General features: G+C 58.9%; 1 protein-coding gene across 5 annotated transcripts; it reads left to right on the forward strand.

Moving 5' to 3' along the window:
- Positions 1 to 1,174: 1,174 nt before the first annotated feature.
- Positions 1,175 to 14,063, forward strand: TMEM161A (transmembrane protein 161A). Of its 5 annotated transcripts, none has more exons than XM_008171551.4 (12): positions 1,175 to 1,308; positions 3,345 to 3,448; positions 3,786 to 3,866; positions 4,789 to 4,886; positions 5,269 to 5,425; positions 7,377 to 7,528; positions 9,775 to 9,835; positions 10,536 to 10,679; positions 11,204 to 11,317; positions 11,852 to 12,026; positions 12,575 to 12,671; positions 13,329 to 13,750. In XM_008171551.4, exons 1-12 carry the CDS (start codon positions 1,306 to 1,308, stop codon positions 13,598 to 13,600), a joined length of 1,458 nt encoding a protein of 485 aa, XP_008169773.2. In that variant the 5' UTR covers positions 1,175 to 1,305; the 3' UTR covers positions 13,601 to 13,750. The 5 variants fall into 5 exon arrangements, with proteins under 5 accessions (XP_008169773.2, XP_042717920.2, XP_065434524.1 ...); XM_065578452.1 differs by lacking the exon at positions 1,175 to 1,308 and adding an exon at positions 1,342 to 1,509; XM_024108165.3 differs by lacking the exon at positions 1,175 to 1,308 and adding an exon at positions 2,891 to 2,988.
- Positions 14,064 to 20,264: the final 6,201 nt, after the last annotated feature.

Here is a 20,264-nt window from a genome sequence, read left to right on the forward strand (position 1 = left end):
CAAAAGTTCCTGCATCTTGAGGCATGCTGCCAGTGTCCAATCTGCAAAGACTAAGGGGGGCTTCCGGCTACACGGACTCGCTGCAGCGTCTACCCGCTCCGCCTGGAGAAATGCCTGCCAGCCGAGCAGTCCCTAAGCTTAGCCTAGGAGGGGAGCAACCCCGCAGGCCAGACCAGCTCAGCACAGCTCCTACCAGCCCAACCCAAGGGCAGAGGGTCCCATGCCAGCAGCCGCGTAGCAGCCAGTCTGGCCAGGCACAGGGGATTCCCAGCACCGACCAGCTCAGCCTAGGGCTGGGGGAGGGGGAGGGGGAGTTCCTTTTGGCTCAGCTGATAGACCCGATGCCGTCTGGCCACCAGAAAGGGGCCCCACTAGCCAGTTACACTGACTGACCCTAGTGCGTGACCCTGAAGAGCAAAAGACTCAACATCCAACTCTCCCTGTGCTGCCCGGGGAGAGCAGTCTGTCTAGGGCAGCGGGGAGCACCAGTCGGACAGGCCATCCTGCAGCCAGGTGACCAAACTCCTCATGTTCCTCGTGAAAATGCACCCGGGTGGGAGTGCTCACCTGCTCCCCCCCCTTCACCATCCCATGTTCTGCACCGCCCATCCCTTGTCAGTGCTGACTAGTGGCTGGAGCAAGGGGCACTGAAGTCCGTCATTTCATCTCTCTGTCCCTGGGGAAAATGGAAATACTAATAACTCATCAGAGAATAAATAACCCAGCCCTGTCTCCCAAGGGTGAATGGGAGAGTTACTGCACTGACGTTTCCAAGATGCTTTGGGATCCTCAAGTTGAACGGTGCCTTTTAACGGCATCAGGTTATAATCATTGTTATTATTATTTAAGGAAGGTCACTAAATTCTGAAGCACAATCAAAGGACACCATTGACGCCACTGGAGAGACAGGAGACAGCTGCTACAGTGTCGCCCGCTCACTGCACATCTGGAGAGCCGGCAGCCACATGGGGGGCAGGATCATCACCCACCCAGGGCACATCTGGAGGTGGTCGAAGTCAACCCGCTCCAGAGGCATGACACACGAGGTGGGGAAAACTACAACTCCCGACATGCAATGCGCCGGACTCCTGAGAACCGGAACCAGGTGGGAGAGGAGGAGCGGGGCTGCCTTGACCCAGCACCTCTTTGCCTTGCGTCAAGACCCGCCCTTCTCCCAACGACTGCCCTATCATTGGCTAAGCCGCTGGCAGTCACCTGCAGGACGGCCTGTGATTGGTTGCGGGGAGGGCTGGGGTTCCATGCGCTGACTAGTTGCTGGCTTCGTGCGCGCGTCACGGCCCCGGCATGGTGAGTCCCGGCGCTCGCTCGGCCCCCGCCCGCGGGTGGGGCTGGTGCTGCCAGGACCCAGCGGGGAGCAGCCCCGGTGTGGCGGGGGGGGGGGAGAGCCGCCCGGGAGCCTGGGCTGGAAACTGCCCCCCCCCCCCGTGTTGGCAGAGCCCAGGAGCGAGTTCGGCTGAGACCTGCCAGCTGCAGAGTCGCGGGGCCCAGGTTTAGAAACCTCAGGGACTGGTTACATCCCCCCCTTCCCCCCCCCCAGCTCCTGGTAACCTCCCCCCAGCCCCTAGTAACCTCCCCGCAGCTCCCCCCCCCAGCTCCTGGTAACCTCCTCCCAGCCCCCCCCCCCCAGCTCCTGGTAACCTCCCCCCAGCCCCTAGTAACCTAACCCCCTCACTTCCCCCCCAGCTCCTGGTAACCTCCTCCCAGCCCCCCCCCCCAGCTCCTGGTAACCTCCCCGCAGCTCCCCCCCCCAGCTCCTGGTAACCTCCTCCCAGCCCCCCCCCCCCCCAGCTCCTGGTAACCTCCCCCCAGCCCCTAGTAACCTCCCCGCAGCTCCCCCCCCAGCTCCTGGTAACCTCCTCCCAGCCCCCCCCCCCAGCTCCTGGTAACCTCCCCCCAGCCCCTCGTAACCTAACCCCCTCACTTCCCCCCCAGCTCCTGGTAACCTCCTCCCAGCCCCCCACCCCCAGCTCCTGGTAACCTCCCCCCAGCCCCTAGTAACCTAACCCCCTCACTTCCCCCCCAGCTCCTGGTAACCTCCTCCCAGCCCCCCCCCCCCCCAGCTCCTGGTAACCTCCCCCCCGCCCCTAGTAACCTAACCCCCTCACTTCCCCCCCAGCTCCTGGTAACCTCCTCCCAGCCCCCTCCCCCCAGCTCCTGGTAACCTCCCCCCAGCCCCTAGTAACCTAACCCCCTTACTTCCCCCCCAGCTCCTGGTAACTTCCTCCCAGCCCCCTCCCCCCAGCCCCTTGTAACCTAACCCCCTCACTTCCCCCCCAGCTCCTGGTAACCTCCTCCCAGCCCCCTCCCCCCAGCTCCTGGTTACCTTCCTCCCAGCCCCTTGTAACCTAACCCCCTCACTTCCCCCCCAGCTCCTGGTAACCTCCCCCCAGCCCCTAGTAACCTAACCCTGTCCCCCCGCCCAGTTCTTGGTAACCTAAACCCCCTCCTGTCCCAGCCCCAGGTAACCTAGCCCCCCCACCTCCCCGCTCCCCAACCCCTGGTAACCTATCCCCCGCCCCACACCAGTGCCCTTCCCCTGCTCTTTACCAGACCCAAAAGCTTCCTGCCCCAGAGAGTCGCTGCACTTCACTGGTGAATGAAACCCGCTGGCCAGGGGGAGGCCTGGGCTCCAGGAAGATCCTGAGTATCTGGGCCGCTCTTCCCGCTCCTATAAATAGGAGTTTGTCTAGTGTCCTTTCCGGGGGCGTTGGAAGGCATTGCTGCTGCTGCTGCAGGGGAGGCGTCTGTATCTGGTTTCCAGGCCTCACAGGCAACGTGAAATGGCTGCAGCGTATCTGCAGAAGCATCTCCTGTCTCCAGCTGATTGTTTGAGGGTCTTTTTCTTTCTTTTCTCCTCAAGAGAGACGTACAGCAGCACCCTGACCTCGCTGGCCTGGCCGCCTGGGTGCTGCAGCTGAGTGGTTTATGCATTGGGTTTGAAACACGCAGGCTCCTGTCAAAAGCCAGGTTTGAATCCTGAAAGGATCCGCTTGGGCCCCAACTTTCTGAATTAAACAAAGTCCTTCAGGAGGCACCAAGGCTAGGAAATTTATGTCTGACTGGAACCTGGGGGAGGTCACAGGACTACACAAACCTCTATGCACCAAGTCCCACGGTGTGCCTAGCCTGGGTTCAGAGAGCACCAGCCATGCAGAGGGTAGTTTTGGAAAACCCAGGCGATCCCTTGGACGGAAAAGCCACTGAACGCTCATTCATGTGCCCAGGAATCTGGGCAGGGGTGTTCTGGCTCAGAGGATGCGCTGCGATGGGCAGGAGCCCTGTTGCTGACTTCGTGGTTCTGATTGTCTTCGTTTCCTTGCCAGGCTGTGATGGGGGTGCAGCTGGTGGTGAGCCTGCTTACGGCGAGCATCATGCAGAAGATGTCCCCGCACTGCTCCTTCGCTCGCTGGCTGCTGTGCAACGGCAGGTACAGGGGCTTTTCCAGCCAGCTCCAAACTGATGCCCCCGTTCTACTCTTGCATCTCTTCCTTCAAACACTGCCCCTCAATCCCCACCCCTTTGCTATTCCCGCCTTGGGCTCCTGCCCGCGTATGCGCCCGGCTCTGCCTAAGCTCCACATCCCAACTCTCCGCACCCTCCTCTGTATAGCACTGCCAACGTCCTGCAACCCTGACCTGCAGCCCCTTCTCCAGACGCCTGCAGTGTTGCTGGTTTTCTCTTGTCCAATCAGACAGTTCTGACTCTCCCCAGCTGTTTAGTTATATTTTGTCCCATCACTGACCCCCTCCTGTACCTCCCTCCAGCCTGTATCGCTACAAGCACCCTTCGGAGGAGGAGTTGTGCGCCCTGGCTGGGAAGCAGAAGCCCAAGGCCAAGCGAGACCGGTGAGCGGATCCCCTGCAGTCCATGGTTTGTTATTGGGCATGATGATTGTATGGTTTTGAGTGCAAATGATGCCTCTCCTCTTCCATGCCTGACTTCTCCAACCTGCCCCCATCTCTGGGGAGAGATGGTGTGGTGAGCAGTCAGGGCAGGGGGTCGGGCCTGGGGTTTAATAATACACCCAGAGGCTCCGATCGGGGACCTGTGGTGCAAGATGCTTGCAAATATGCACCCATCTGAAACAGTGGCATCTGCCCCCGTCAGTCTCAAGCCTTGTCTAGACGCACAAGTTCTGTTGCTTTACCTACACTGGTCCAGTTGAAGCAGTGAAACACACCCACTGTGAGTGTGGACACAGCTGTGTCTGGATAAGTGTGCTAGCGGGGAAATAAGTTATACCAATAGTTCTCAAACCGTGGGTCGTGACCCTGTTTTAATGGGGTTGCCAGGGCTGGCATTAGACTGTTGGGGCCCAAGCCCTACTGCCCGGGGCCAAAGCTGAAGCCTGAGGGCGTTAGCCCTGGTGGCAGGGCTCAGGTTATAGGCCCCCGGCCTGGGGTAGCAGGGCTTTGGTGGGCTCAGGCTCCCCACCGGGTCATGTAGTAATTTTTGTTGTCAGAAGGGGCTCGTGGTGCAATGAAATTTGAAAACCTGAGTTATCCTGATAGACGCTTTTATCCTGGGGTAACTGCGTCTACACGAGGCATTGGCCCTGTATAACTGTACCACCCTAACTCACCTAGTTCTACCAGAACCAAATTTCTATGCGGACCAGGGCTAAGTCCAAGGTAAGTGACAGCAGCTGGATACAACCAACGGAGGCAGGGAGCATGAATTCCAGCTCCGTGGGCTGTTGTCCAGGAACTTTGTCCCACCCTCGCTGTGCTCTGTTCCTGCCATTCTGAGCCTGTTTCTCTCTTGCAGGAGGCTGAACGGGGTCACAGAGGATAAACCCCTGTCAGTGCCCAGGGACATCAACCTGCACCTGGAGACCACTCCAGTAACCACAGTGGATGCTCTTGGTAATTCCCACACATAGAGTCAGTCTGTGCCCGTCACCGCAGTGGCTGAAGGTCTATGGGGTGGGCGGGGGGCATGACTGACCTGAGTTTTCTAAGACAGAGGCAGGGAATAGACCCCAGGAGTCCTGACTCCCAAGCCCCCTTGCTCTAACCTACGGGACCTCAATCACTTCCCAGAACCTGTTACAGAACCCAGGAGTCCTGATTCTCAGGGCCCTTGTTCAGGCCAGTGGCCCTGTGAGGGCCAAAGAAGGTGAGTTAGGGAAGTGTACCTCGCTGCTCCCCCCCCCCAACTCGCTGCAGGGCGGTGGGGCGCAGGGTGAGCTCGCTCCTTGCACACTGGCTGGTGGTGACAGCCCTGTGTCTCTCTGCCCGTTCCCAGTGCTGCGCTATTTCCTGGAGTACCAGTGGTTCGTGGATTTTGCCGTCTACTCCACCCTCGTCTACCTTTTCACTGAAGGCTACTACTGCCTGGTGGACCCCCAGAAGGAGATGAATGTTGGCATCCTGTGGTGCCTGCTTACGGTCTTCTTCTCCTTGTATCCTTCCTTTCCTGCCCTGCCCCCTCAGCCGTGGGGGGTGGGGCAGGGCTCCCAAGGGGGATTGGAATTCCCTAACCATGTGCCGGGGTCTGGAAGGAGAGGGCGGTGCAAGCAGCTCGGTAAGGCTGCCAGCGACGCAAAATAACAGGGGAAGAAACCCACCATCCTCTTCAATTAGAAGCCTGGCTAAGGCCGAATGGCTTAATTTATGGACGTATAAACAGCTCCCTGACAAGTTATAAAGCTGCGTAATGAGAGCCTTCCCCACCGAGAACCGGGCAGGGGCCTGATGAAGTGCATGCTTTACAAGGTGCTAATGCCGCGGCGGCTGCAATCTGTAGGGATGGAAGGGCTCCTGGACATTTTTACAGGCTGCTGTAAAGCAGGAACGCCTGGGCCGTCTGTCTATCCCCATTGAAAAGGCAGCCGGCCCGCTCCCCGGCGGTTTATTTAGGGTTTATGTGAACATGTACATAGCACCAAGTAGACTGCCAGTCCCTCCCCATTCCCTGCGGCTGATTGATGCAGGGCGCCGGGGGATTGGCAGCATGGGCCGAGCCTTGGGGCCTGGCTGCTAATGAGGGTGGGGAGCAAAACCCGGCCTTGGGGACCCTAAAGAAAGGGCTTGAATTCTTTCCTTTCATTACCCATAATCGCCCTCTTGCCAGCAGGCGACACCCCATTGAGTCCCTCTGAGTTAACCCCTCAGGCCTTCTCCTCAAGTGCAGTCACGTGCTTCTCCCCCTCTCTGGCCTGGCCCCGGGCTGTGGCACCCGGTAGCTCGATCGTGCGCAGCCTGCAGGTCGGGCCGCCTCACCCGCTCGCAGTTCTTCCCTGCGCAGCGTGTGCCCAGGGTGGATACAACAACCAGGCAGCCTCTCGAATGCCAGCGTATTTAACCTCAGCAGTGGGCACAAAGCATCTCGCCCCAGGTCCCGATTGTTCAGGGAGCCCCCGATTCTCCCCTCGGCTATGAACCCCTCCCTGCCTGGGGTCACCTGGGAGCGGCTGCTGGCAGCCAAGTCAGCCCTGCCTGTGATGTTGATCATCCCTCATAGCTAGCAGTGGCTGGGCTGGGCTGTGCTTCTGAGAGTCTGCCAGCTTGGGATCAGGCCCCAGTGTGTAACACAGAGGGACAAAACCTCCCTGGGCTGGGCCACCTGTTGCGTTGATTGTGTCTCCCCCCTCACACACACACTCAGGCCCCAGTGAGGATGTTGTTACAGGAGCCCCCCCCCACCCCCCAATGAGATCAGGGGCCCATTGTGTCAGCTGCTCTCTAGGCCTGTGCTAACAGACAGCCCCTGCCCCACAGATAGACCAAGGGGGTGGGGGATTCGCCTCCCTACCTTACAGATGGGTACTGAGGCCCAGGTTGGCTAAGTGCTTTGCCCAAGGCTACACACAGAGTGAGTGACAGAGCTGGTCTCTCATCACCATGACTACAAGGGCCTTCCTGATGGCTGCAGCCCGGGTCTCTCCCAGCCCTCAGACTGTGACTAGACAGAGGCGTGCGTTTGGTTTTATACTGGTGTGTATTCTCCGGTTAAAGGTGCCGTCTCCATGATCCCTGAGGCTCAGACGCGCACATCCCCCACTCCTGAGCGCTGCTCCTTGTCCCTGTTGGGGGGCTCACTGCCAGGCCCAAGGGGGCAGCTTGCTCTCCGTGGCCCACCCAGGCTTTGGCCTCTCTGCCAAGGCCTCCAGCCATGCCCACAGCAGTGGCCAGGCGTGAGAGGGAGACCTTTCTCCATTAGGAGTTACGTTGAGGCCCAGCAAACTGGCCTCACCCCGGGGCCAGCAGGCAGGAGCCGTCTGAAGGGGGAGAACTGTCTGTAGCCACCAAGTGGGGTCCCGTGGTGTGAGATGTCTGTTCAGTGAGCATTTGGGGCTATGTAAAGGCCAAGGCCAACTGGTTTCTTTAACACCAACCCCCCTGCGCCTGCAGCAAGATCTTCTTCATGGTGATGCACCATTACTTCCGCTCAGAGGAGGGAGGCGAGCGCTCTGTCTGCCTCACCTTCGCCTTCTTCTTCCTCCTCGTTGCCATGGTGGCGCTTGTCGTGCGGGAGGACTACTTGGAGTTCGGCCTCGACTCGGGTCAGCGAGTGGTGGGGCTGGGGCCGGGCCGGGTGGGGGGAGAGAGCTGGGGATTGGGCAGACGGGTGGATTTGAGCACCACGGCAGCAGGTCCCTCAGTAGGGATGAGCTGGGCCTGCCCACGGACTTACCAGCTGTGGTTGGAACCGTATGCAAATGTGGCTGTGGCAGGGGACGCGTCTGCATGCGATGACCCTGCTAATGTGAACCCGTGGCTCTGTGCTTCGGGATCTGATTGTGGGATGCGGGCCAGTTACCTCCATGTGCCCAGATGTACTGGGGGGTCGTGCATAGCCCCGTTGTTCTGTGACCGATCCCAGTCTATGGTAGATGCGAGTGTGTGGCAGGAAATCTGCCCTGTTGGGCCGTCGTGGTGTAAACCTGTCCCCATGCATGTTAAACTGTTAGACAACCCCACAGCGGGGTTGTCTAGACTAAGAAAAGCGGTTGAAGTTAGTTTGGGATGAGCTAACCCCGATCTCTCCCCTGACATCAGTGCAGGTTAACCCTTAACTCAGTCAGCTAACCCCAACCTAACGTCAACCGCTCCTAGCTAGACAGTCCCACAGACATAGGCAGGCAGGTCCAAGCTGTTACAGTGCTCTCCCTGATGCGGTAGCTTTTGCTGTAATGACAGGCCCCTAGCACCGTGCTCGCTATGGCCCAGGTAGCCACTTTAAATGAATAAAAGGCAAGTGCTTTTCCATGCAATAAATAATTAGCATGTGGAACTCGCTGCTGTAAAACAGCACTGAGGCCAAGAGCTCAGCGGGATTTTGTGCAAAAAGATTAATATGGAGGACAAGACTATGTAATGTTACAGCAGTAAGGATTAAAAAAACCCAAGAGTTTGAGAAGGACTAAAAATCCCCAAGCTCCAGGGCATGAGCCAATTCTAAGTAGCAGGGGTCAGGAAGGAACATTCCCTGGGGACAGGTTAGCCCAAAACTGCCGGATTTCCTGGGCCTTCCTCTGAAGCAGCTGGTACTAGCCACTGTTGGAGACAGGACTAGGTGGATACTGGCCATCCCTGTATTCCGATTGCTGAACAGTGCACAGGCCTGCCCTGGGCATGGTTCTGGACCCAGCTGTGAGCAGCCTGGTGCTGCATGCCAAAGGACCGTCCCCACCCAGTCTTTGCAGTGAGGTCATGTGATGCGATGTACCACCGTGGGCTCTGAATCCCCCCCTGCTTTTGTCTAGTTAAATGCTGGATAATTACTTTTCCTGCTGGCTTTTATCACCCTTTGGCCAGCCGCATTGTTGGGGTGGCAAAGGAGCCTAGGAAGGGCTGTCTGACTGTAGCCCCTGGGAGCCAGCAACTCCTCGCAGCAGAGATTCTGCTCTCGCTTATAGCCGGGGAAGTCTCCTGACAGCAATGGGGTTGCTCCCAATTTTCATCGGTGGAAGTGATGAGGGATCAGGCTCTCTCTGCCCAATGAAATAGTACTGTGCAGAAAACTGACCCCCAAACCCCTCTCCAGATGAGCCGTTTAGGGGGCTGGAGAGTGGGATGCTCTTGCTTTCAGTCTGTGGGTTTCCCCACTCGTTCTCTTAAAGGGAAATTCCCCCGACTTGTTCCAACCCCTTAAACAGACAAATAAATAATATTTATCCCAGCCAGCTCCTTGCACCCTGAGGGATCTCGCTGTCACTTACCAACTGATCCACCCAGGCACTCGCACATGTGCGTAGCTCTAGGGCTTTGAGTCCCACATGTCGGGACGTGCTCTGCTGGATGAAGTCGCTCCTCGTGTGGTCACACTGCTCTGGCACAGCTCTGCTTGGACCAGTGTAACGTTATGCTCCTAGGGGGGAGGGGAGGTTGACTATGTCGGTATGAAGCGGAGCTTTGCCAGTATAGCTGCGTCCACACTAGCAGCACTGTGCTGGTATAGTTCATTAGGACGTCAGCACTCTTAAAGCACACCAGAGTCGTTTAAACCACTTCCAAAGCAACATAAGCTAAACTTTAAAAAGGCCCCTTTACCGGGCTCAGCGTGTCCACAGGGGATTCTGTAGCGGTATCACCGCAGTGGGTTAAATTCACACCCGATCTGATACGGGTATAACTTTCCCATGTTGATGGGTCCTTAAGTGCTTTTGACCATTTCACCCTGGGTGACTTGCTCTTAGGAACCTGCTGTAGCGATTGGAATAAAGCTACACCATTGCTTTCCCCGTCCCCTGCTGCCACTTCCCTTCCAACACAATCGCTCCTACTCACCCACGTCTCTTTTCTGCAGGACTTGCCAATGTCAGTGATAACCTGGAGATTCTCTTAAAGCAGCGAGGATGGGAATGGACGTAAGTCTGGCCGAGCAGATAATAAAAAGGCACGTGGGATGGGGGGAGGGTTGAGCTTTTTGAGTCTTTGCAGCCAATCCGGTCACCAGCCCTTTGTGTCACCAGTTCAGCAGCCTTCTGTAAGGTGGCTGAGTTTCTTCCATAGGGTGTAAGTATTTTTATTTTCATGGGGGTTTTTTGTTGCTTGGTTTTTAACCTTAGAAATATCAGGAATGTTGAGTCTGATTTTGCTGGAGGATTTCTTGGAGGTCTCAGAGCTGTAAACTGCCTTTAACTGAAGAGATGGGAGGGCTTGAATCTTTAACAAAGACTATTTTTCTCCTAAGTGTGTTTTGGACATTGGAGTTAAATGAATGTTAACTAACCAGACCAGAAACAAAGACTGAATACAAAAACCTTACCCATCAGATTTCTCTTCTGTGATGTCATAATGCCGCTAGTTCCCCAGCCTCTTCTGGGGAAAACCAGGGTCAAAAAGGCCTGGAAAGGTTCTCTTAACGCTAGCATTATGGAGAGAACCTTTCCCAGCCTTTTTTTTGTCCGTCAGATAGAAGCATAAAAAGGGCCCAAGGTCTGTGTGTGTTCGCCTCTGCTGGTCCCTGAGGAAGAGCCTTTGCTGTCCTCGTGCTAACCCGGCCGCAGGCTGAATTCTGTCCGTTAGCATGTCGTGGCCTTATCTGACCCTGCTCTGTGTCTGCAGAGTTCCCATCGCCAAACTGACCTTCAAGCTGGGGCTGGTGGCCCTTTGTTCGTTCATTGGCGCGTGTCTGACGTTCCCGGGGTTGCGGCTGGCACAGACTCACCTGGACGCGCTGAAGATGGCTGCGGACAGGCCAATGACCCAGTTGAGTAACCTCCCGCTTGTTTGTGAAGCAGCCAGCCTCATAGGTGGGCTGCGAGACGGCGCAAGGCCGCCACCCCTGGCTGCTGTCCGACAGCTCTGTTCCCCTGAGTACTGCCCCACCCCAGAGGTGGCAGCAGTGCGAGCCACGCACAAGCCCTGTGGCATGGGAGGTGCTTTGCAGATGTAAAGCAGGGGTGTCATTCAGACACTGGGGGGTGTAGAGGCAGGAGCTCTGCCGGGAAATGGACCTCTGATAAGTTTGACAGGTCTATGCAGGTGCTGACTGTAACCAGCTAGGTTACCTGGCTCTGTCCCTCTAAAAAACCCTCCCCATCTACCTCCCTCCCCTGAGATACCTGGAGGCTGTTGCTTTTCCTGGTGAGCTTTGCCTGGTTTTGCCGGAGCGGGCCAGCCAGCGGCGCCCTCAGGTGAACGTCGACAGGAGCCCGAGGTTCAGGGTGCTACCCTGGGGCGGAGATGGGGGAAAGCTGGGCTCTGACTCCAGTTCTTTATCCCCCCGCCAGGATCCTGCTCCACGCCAGTTTCCTGGCACCCCTGGTCGTGGTGCTCCTGTGGATCAAGCCCATTTCCCGAGACTTGCTGCTTCGTGCCCCCATGGGGAAGCAAACGGTCCAGATGTGAGTGCGCCTCTGCGGTCAGCAGGCAGGCAAGGGGGAGGGGCTGTCCAAGTCTGTTCCCCTCCCCATCCACCAGGTGCAGACATGGGTCCGTCCTGTGCCCTGCACTGCCCCCGGCCATCCCAGCATCTGCCAGTGCTTTATTAGTTCAGACTTGCCATCCCCCGTGAGTCAGTGACATCAACCTCGCTAGTGAAGGGAAGGGACTTTCCACCAAGGACACACAACAGGTCAGTGGTTGGTAGAGCCAAGAAATAGAACCCAGGAATCCTGGCACCCAGGTGCCTCCTGCCTCTTAACTGCTAGACCCCACTGCCCTCCCAGAGTTGGGAACAGAACCCAGGAGTCCCGACTCTTTTTCTGTTCTACTATTGGTAACATCCCCGACTTTTCTGGCCGTGCTGGCCAAACTCCCATCAGACCCTGCTGTTTCCGATGTGTCCCTTGCTGTATAGTCCAGGCACTGTCCAAGCTGTGCCCTTTGAAGGTGAATTCTGCCCCCTTCACGCTAACTCTCCTGTCCTCTTGCCCCAGCATGTCGGACTCGGCCTACAACTCCACACGCCTCTGGACCATTGTCGCCCTCTGCCTGCTGCGCCTGGCCATGACGCGCCACCACCTGCAGGCCTACCTCCAGCTGGCGGAGCGCTGGGTGGAGCAGATGAAGAGGGAAGCTGGGCGCATCACCGCCCTGGAGATCCAGCGCAGGGTAGGCGCCGGCGGGGCACAGAGTAACTCGGGCAGCTGGGGCAAAAAGCAGATTCAGGCTCCCTGCTGTGGAAACAGCCCAGGAGTCTGAGGCCGGTCGCTCTCCAGCCTCCTCGGAGGCTTATGAACCAGCTCCATTCAGCCGGCCATAGGACCCTGGGTCCCAGCACCCCTCAGCTCCAGGGTGATCCCCCCCCTCCTGGCTGTAGCTAGATCTGTTCCCCTGTAAGCACCAGGCGACCCACACCGGGCTCTAGACAGCACTGGCCTTGGGCAGAGAGGAGCTGGGCAAAGACAGGAGTGTTTCTTTTCCCAGCCCCTTCCCTCTCGGTCTCTTTCCTTCCTGACTCTCCCCTCTAGTATGGGTTTTACAGTCGCACCGTGCGGGCCTCGTTCTGCCAGGCCCAGCCCTGGGAGACAGTCCCTGCTGCATGGGCAGGGGAGAGGCACTGAGAGGGGCAGTGACTTGCCCAGGCTCGCAGAGCCGTCTGGTGCTCCTGCCCCGCATCGCTCGCGTCCCTTCAGTGCCGATTCCCTCTCCGTTTCTAGGTCACGAGGATTTACTGCTACGTCACCGTGGTCAGCCTGCAGTACCTGGGCCCCATCATCCTCACGCTGCACTGCACGCTGCTCCTCAAATCGCTGGGTAGGGAGCCGGCTGGGGGGCCCTTTGCAACTTGCCCCCCCCAAGAGGTGGGGGTGGGGGGGACATTTCAGAGCCTTGTCGAGGGATCAACATCGTGGCTGCGATTTGGAGCAGGTCACCGGATCTGCGTCTGCCTCCAGCCGCTCTCCCTGATTACCTCCTTCTGCAGCTGAGGGGCCCTGCGTGAAATGAGTTTGTTGGGTCTCAGGCCACCGCCTGATGGGCAGTTGTCCAGGGCCCAGACTGGGGCTGGCTGGCAGGCAGGGGAAGGGTGCCCTACCCCTAAACACCCAGCTTGGAAGGAAGGGTCGATGTCCTGCTGCGGGGGTTGGGAGGGCAGATTGTCCCACATCTGCAGGGTTCCTGCACCTCCTCCTGCAGTGGCTGGTGCTGGGCCTGGCTAGCAGTCCCTTGCCGGTCTGTAAACCGGGGCGCGCCTCCCCTGGTCCCGAGTCACCGTGTGCAGTGGGCTGAGCAGAGCCGGGAAACATCGCAGCAGCTGGGTGACAGGACAGGTGCTGCCGGGAGCAGTTGGAGGGACCCGTCCCTGCAGGGCTGGCTGGGACTAGAGGGGTGCGCTCTGCCCCTGCCAGGGGTGGGGGATCAACTTGGCTCCCCTGACGCTCACCAGTCCCTCTTGTCCCCTCTGCCTTGCAGGTGCCTACTCGTGGGGCCTGTTCCCCGAGCCCCTGCCCGTCTCCCCGGCGGTGGGCGCCGCACCGGCCCGGCCCGCTGCTCCCTCGGCTGAGGAGGAGGGAGGAGAGGACATGCAGGCCACGGTGGCGCAGATCACGGGCGCGCTGGGCGCCATCCTCACCCCGCTTTTCTACCGCGGACTCTTCGCTTTCCTGACCTGGTGGGTGGCCGTTTGCCAAGTGATCACCAGCCTCTTTGGCCTCTACTTCCACCAGTACCTGGCAGCCTCCTAACCACAGCTGCAGCAGGGCCCAGGGCTACGTGCCACGTGACCTGCAGGGCCCTGTGGGCTACATGCCATGGGCTGGGGCTGGGAATAGTTCCCACCCAACGGCTCTCTGCCCTGCGTCCAGCCCATCTCCTCTCCTGTCTGGGCCTGGGAACGCCAGCTGCCCCCGCTTCGTGTAGAGACAACCGGCCTCCCTGCTGGGACCCGCCTGTCAGGCCGAGGCCGCTGGCTGGTTGTCTGTGCCCACCGAAGGGGGTGTTGGCGCATCAGCGTCTCCCCAGCCTGCATTGGAGCCGGTTGGGAGATGTGGGGGAGGGGCCCCAAGCACAGCATTTTCCAGGCTATTTCTCCTCAGCCTGCTGCGGCCGAGCCCCTCCCCCTCCTCCCCCACGGCAGGGGCTGTCTCCCCTACACGGCTTCTTGTGCATGGGCCACGTTCTACTGCCGGCCTCCCCCCGAGAGCTCAGGTACCCTCGCAGCCAGCGCCTCCGGAGCCAGCCTCGGCTTCCTCCCCCACCTCCCACCCCAGAAGGAGCCTGCTGGTGGGGAACATGAGATGGTTCAGCTGGGAGGCAGAGACCTAGAGGGCTGGGGGCTCCCGGGACCCGGCGTTGGCAGGCTGGGGGCTCCCGGGACCCGGCGTGGCCGTTGGCGGGGTGGGGGCTCCGGGACCCGGCGTGGGCGTTGGCGGGGTGGGGGCTCCCGGACCCTGCGTGGGTGTTGGCGGGCTGGGGGCTCCCGGGACCCGGCGTGGGCGTTGGCGGGCTGGGGGCTCCCGGGACCCGGCGTGGGCGTTGGCGGGCTGGGGGCTCCCGGGACCCGGCGTGGGCGTTGGCGGGCTGGGGGCTCCCGGGACCCTGCGTGGGCGTTGGCGGGCTGGGGGGTTCCGGGACCCTGCGTGGGCGTTGGCGGGCTGGGGGCTCCCGGACCCGGCCTGGGCGTTGGCGGGCTGGGGGGTTCCGGGACCCTGCGTGGGCGTTGGAGGGCTGGGGGCTCCCGGGACCCGGCGTGGGCGTTGGAGGGCTGGGGCTCCGGGACCCCACGCAGTTGCTGACGCCAGTGCAGAGTGCTCTCATGGCACGCTCTGTCCTGCTGTCAATGGCCACGCAGGGCAATGGAGGAAGGGGGACTAGGCCTACAAGTGAAATGGGCCTGACACAGCCGAGCTCTAGCGCTTGGTGCTGCAGGAAGCGGGGGGGTGGGGGGACGCTGAGGCTGGGAAAGGGGGAGAGGACGCTGGCTCAGAGTCACGCCTAGAAGCCGGAATGGAAATCCACCGGGCAGCAGAGGAGACGGGCTGTCCACAGAGCAGCCTCCCGCACGGCAGACAGAGCGGTGGCTGCCCCGCATCCACCCCTTGGCCTGTGTGTCACTTGGGTGCCTGCTGCTCTGGGCTGGGCCCTTTCGCTGCTCCAGCTCTCGCCAGCAGGACCCCAGAGCAAACCCCATCCCAGCAGGGAACTTACAGCCCTTCCCTTGGGCCGGGCCAGGCTTGCACCATCTGGCCCTGCGCTGGGGTGTCATGGGCTGCAGGGCATGGTGCAGGTGCAGGTGGGAAATCACTGGATGATTTATTAGAACTCTTTTTTGGTAGCTTTGTTCTTCCACAGCTCGGGTTTGACCAGGGCTGAGGCACTCGCTCCCTGCTGGGGGGAGGTGTTGGATTTTTGCCCCAACGAGGGCATAAATAACGATTCTCCCTAACACTGTGGGTGTTTGGCATGGGGTTTCTGTGGCCTGCATTTGATTTAATTTCTCCTCAGGAAATCATCCCCCTCCTCTGTGTAAAATCACCCAGCCCAGTGGCCTTACTGATTCTGACTTCTAGAATAAATGCAACCAGCTACAGGGATATTTTATGAATAAATACATAAAACTGGTAATCTGCTTGCTGGTGAGATTCCTGCCGCATTCCTGCAGTGGTAGCTGGACAGAGGATTCTTCAAGTCACCATCCAAATGTGTCCTGTAGTGTTGCTGTGTGTGGTTAAAGCATCTGCTGTGTTCCACCCCAGAGGTGGCTGCATTTGAGTAATGTGGGAGGGGAAGTCACCAGCTCTAGAAGAACCCTGGGAAAAGCTTGGGGATCAAAGCTCTTGCAGCAATATAAGATGAGGCAGGAACATGACCCCAACAGCAGCTCATCCCCTGCACACTGTGGGGGGAGGAGGGGCAGGCCCTCCCATGGGGGAGGAGGGGGTCCGCCAAGGCACTTGTGGGGGGGGGGGCAGGAGTGAGCCCGGCTAACAACTGGGCCAAGCATTTGGGGGGGGGGGGCTTTTTGCAGCATCTCACCCCTGCTGTAACCAGTGTCTGGCCCTGATGCATGGGGCCTGAGGCTCATGCGGAGGGGCAGGCGGAGGTGGGCGTGTGCCCCAAAGTGTGTGTGGGGGGAGCCCAACCTGGCTGCAGAGAGGCCCCCCCCGGCCCCAGCAGCTGGGCTCCCTGCAGGCTGGCAGTTGCAGACTACAGTATGTTGGGGAAATTCCTTCTCCCCAATGGGCTGGTGGGGCAGCGAGGAGTTAAGTCCTGGCTGTGGGGCTAGAGTTGTGTTCCCATAAATCCCAGTGATGGCCGTAAGCAAGTCCCTCAGCCTTCGGCACAGAGCTGGGTAAGCTGGAACGCCTCCGCCCTCCCCTGGCCCTTGCCAAGGTGACAGTGATGCAGCCGCCTGGAGCTTGGCCCCTCAGCCAGAGCACAGCTCCCTGCACCCCTGGAGTCAAGCCGAGGGGAGACCCTAGGAAACGGAGCAGCTCGTAACATTGGTGAGGCGATAGGCAGGGCTGCAAGGAGGGGTGGTGTATATAAACACACACACCCTGCAGCTGGTGCACTCACTCACACCAGCACATCAAGGCTGTGAAACCCAAACCCTGCCGCAGCCAAATGGCAGGCACCTAGGCCAGCGTCGCAGACCAGTCCCTGACAGCGAATGGGGAGCCAGGGTGGGGGTACGGGCCCATGCACAGACCCCTGGGTGCAGCTGCCCCAGGATGGGAGGCCACTGGCAAGGCTCATTTCCATCCCCCCTTGCAGGGGGTCAGGTCCTACGGGTGCCTCACAAGGAGGGTTTGGCTCCCCTGGCTCAGGCGTCACCCACATCTGAGGCCCCGACGCACCCGGAACCCCTGCACAGCTGGGTGCATTTGCCAGGTCTGGCCTGTGTCAATAGCCCATCCCTACCCCTAGGAGCCTCCAGAGAGCGTGCAGCCCCTTGCCTGAGCCCTAGCCAGTCCGTGAGGGCCTTCTCCCCCTGCTGGACTCCGCTTTCCCCTTCCTCACCCATAGCACCTGTGCCCCAGCCCAGCAGCATCTGCATCTTTCCACAGCCCCGCCCATGGGGAAAATGGAAACGGGGGGCTCCCTGCTAGACATGGGTGCAGAGCCTGCAAAACCCCCAGCAGGTGCTCACTGGGCCCAGCTCCTGGAGAAGGAAGGGCAGGGCCACCGTTTCAGCTCAGGTTCAGTTAAGCAACACCACATCCAGCCGAGGCCATGGCAGCTGGGACTCCAGAGGCTGGTTCAACCCCTGCTTGGCCCTTGACAGCCCCGAGAGCTCATTTGTCTAATTTTCTCTAAGGCTGGGGGCCGAGTGCCCAGGGAGGCATTTGCAGCAGGAGGGCGGTTGCTAGGGCCCTGGGTTGTGCTGCATTCAGACACGCAGACAGTCTTTCCCCAGAGATCTGCCCAGACGTGATCCTGGGCTGGGACAATGACTGATAGACTAGCCCGGAAAGGGAGAGTGGGGGGGAGAGAAAGAATTCACAGGCGCTGTAATTGGGCCACAAAAAAAGAAACCCACCCAGCCCCCACTGCAGAATTATTTGTTAAAAAAAGCACAAGATGTTAATAGGGGAGCATCACCCCAGGCCCGCCCCTGCTCACACAGGGCCCCCTTCCCAGAGCTCAGCCGAGAGGAAATCCATTGGGATCAGTTCTGCGCTTGGTGTGGGAATTGCTGGTGAAGGGAGCCAAGGGGCCAGTGCCTGACTCCACCCCACAGCACTAATTGCCCCTTGTGCACAGAAGTCCCCCACTCTGACCCATAATTCTTCCCCCAGCAGGAGAACCACGACCATGGTTAAAGGATTCAAAATTAGGCCTTAGAACAGGGGTGTCCAAAAACTTACTGACTCGCCCAGCCACAGACGACGATCTTCAGAAGTTTGAGAGCTGGGGCGGCTCTGCTCAGGCTCGGCCTTTCAGCCCCGTTTCTGCAGCTCAGGCAGGCCTCCTTGCGCAGTTGAAGCCCTGATATCCCCCTCCTTGCTGGGCAGCAACCCCTACCCACTACCCCACTGCAAGGCGGAGGTCCCCCACCAATGGGGGTGGGGGACTCCACCAGCCGGACTTTAACTATCAAAGAGCTGCATGCAGCTCCCAAGCCATGGCTTGGCCACCCCTGCCCTATAGTGACAGACTCCAGGAGCTCACCCCATTTGGCTTACCAAAGAGGAAGTTAGTGTGTGTCCAGTCACCCCGTAAGTGTCCCTACTTGGGGAAACACACCTTTAAGGCTGGGCTCTTCAATCGGGCAGGGAAAAGGTCAAACACCATCCAAGGGCTGGAAGTTGAAGCCAGACAAATTGAGCCTGGAAATAAGGCGTAAATTAACCGTTGGAACAAGTTACCGAAGGTTGCGGTGGATTCTCCATTACTGATAGCTCAATTGGACGTTTCTCCTGCAAGCTCCAGTCCAGAAATTACTGGGAGGAGGTTCTCTGGCCTGTGATAGACAGGACGAGCCTTCTGGCCTTGGGATCTCTCGTAACAGCTCCACAAGGCGCCCTCAGCCTTCCCCTTTATCACAGCACAGGGACAGATGGGGCTAGAACTCAGCACCACCCCCCTCCAAAATGTCCTCCCCCTCTCACTTAACCTAAAGGCAGCTCCTCAGTCTGCCCCGTACTGCTAATACGTATGACACCCAGTTGAGCAGTTCCTACGCTCAGAGGTCAGCGTGGTGCGCACACAGCGTGCACTGGGCCCTACCTTCTGTGCCTGAGAGCCAGAGCTCCGTTCAGGCCCAGCACCCTGGAGCGGGTACCCCTCCCTGCCCACTGAGGGTTGGGTGCTAGCCTGAGAGAACTGGGTTCAATTCCCCATTTCCCTACTTTGCCACAGACTTCCTGTGTGACCGTGGGCAAGTCACTTAGCCTCTCTGGGCCTCAGAGCCAGATCCGTCTAATGGCGAGACCAGTATCACCCCGCCCCAATGGGAGCTGTGCAAGTGGCCAAGAGTTAGAAATGGATTCTTACAATGCAAGAAACCAGTAAGTGAGAAATCGGTGGCTGTCTTATCGGTTGCATCTTGCAAATTAAGCTAAAGACTTGCAAGTGCTGGATGCAGCACTAAGGATTTGCATGTCCTGCATGCACCTTGCAAACTTCAGCTCAAGGCCTGACTGGGCCTGGCCCATGCACCTTTCCCAGCTAGGGCAGCTAACCCGGAACTTCTCCCTCGCAACAGCCAGAGCAATGAAAACTGACCCAGCAGCGCCCTCTTCTGCCAGAATGCTCAACTGCGTCCCTCTTTTCAAACTCCTTGCCTGTGCACAGCTGTTGTCGGACACTCCTGCAGCAGCAGCTCGGGCTTTTCCTCATCTGTGCCTGGCGAGGAGGCTGCTGCCCTTCCCCCAGACACAGACCCTGGTACGGTCATTCCTGCCTTAGGCACGTCAACCTTAGACCATTGCACCTCGGGAGGGTGCTAGGAAGTCTGGGATATGGGTGGTTGGACTCAGGCTGCATAATGCAGGGCAGACACTGGAGCCCCAGGTTGGGACCCAGGATTCACTGGAGGTTACAAATGAGTGTAGACACTCAAGTCCTAGGTTAACAAACCCAGGGTTTGCCAGTTCTACTAACCCTTGGCTTCCGTTGCAGTGTAGACGTACCCTCAGAGGCCGGTCTTATGGCTAAGAGATCTGAGCTCTGCAGAGACTCCTTGTTGGGCAAGTCAAAGTCTCTGTGCCTTAGTTCCCCACTTATTTTAAGGAGCGGATCCCTCCTTTCTCCCACTCGTCTCTCTAGACTGGAGGCTGATCGGGGCAGAGATTCTCTCACTCCACATCGGTGCAGCACGCAGCGCAATGGGATCCTAGCAACAGCAACTAGAAAGACACCTGGGCTGAGAAAAGCCACATCCCAGAGATTTAAGGGTTTCCTACAGATTTCACCGTGTCCTTTCACTAAGAGCCCCATTGGTGAGGGGGAGGTTTCTGACCTCACAGAGCCAATAGCCGCAGCCAAACAAACCTACCAGCAATTCTCTTTCCATGCAGCTTAGCCAGGCACTGACTGCTGAAAGATGCCATTACAATGCTGTGTTTTCAGCGAGTCAGGGAGAGGCACCAGCCCAGAGCTCCCACAGACCAAAGCCCTCCATGCACCCAGAACAGCACCACCAGTTGCACAGCTAAGAGCCAGAGGACGTTCAGGCCCCACGGCCCATTCAGTCCTGGACACCTGAGCTAAGAATTGCCAGAAAGGGGCCCGATTTAGCAGCCTTTGGGGGGTGGGTTTTAGGAGTCCAGGCACCATGGCTGAACCCCTGGCCCCACTGAAGTCTCTGGGAGTTTTACCAGAGAAGTCAGGGAGGCTGGGACTCCCCCCACTCCCATGTTTTTGATATTAGATCTTACTGAGTGTAGCGGTTTATCAAACTAA

This window comes from Chrysemys picta, chromosome 25 (assembly GCF_011386835.1).
Source record: "Chrysemys picta bellii isolate R12L10 chromosome 25, ASM1138683v2, whole genome shotgun sequence".
In the NCBI taxonomy this organism is placed as follows: domain Eukaryota; kingdom Metazoa; phylum Chordata; order Testudines; family Emydidae; genus Chrysemys; species Chrysemys picta.

Coding starts and splice junctions, on each gene's coding strand:
- TMEM161A (XM_008171551.4), top strand. Junction 3,449..3,785: donor TGGCTGCTGTGCAACGGCAG/GTACAGGGGCTT, acceptor ACCTCCCTCCAG/CCTGTATCGCTACAAGCACC. Junction 7,529..9,774: donor GGAGTTCGGCCTCGACTCGG/GTCAGCGAGTGG, acceptor TCTTTTCTGCAG/GACTTGCCAATGTCAGTGAT.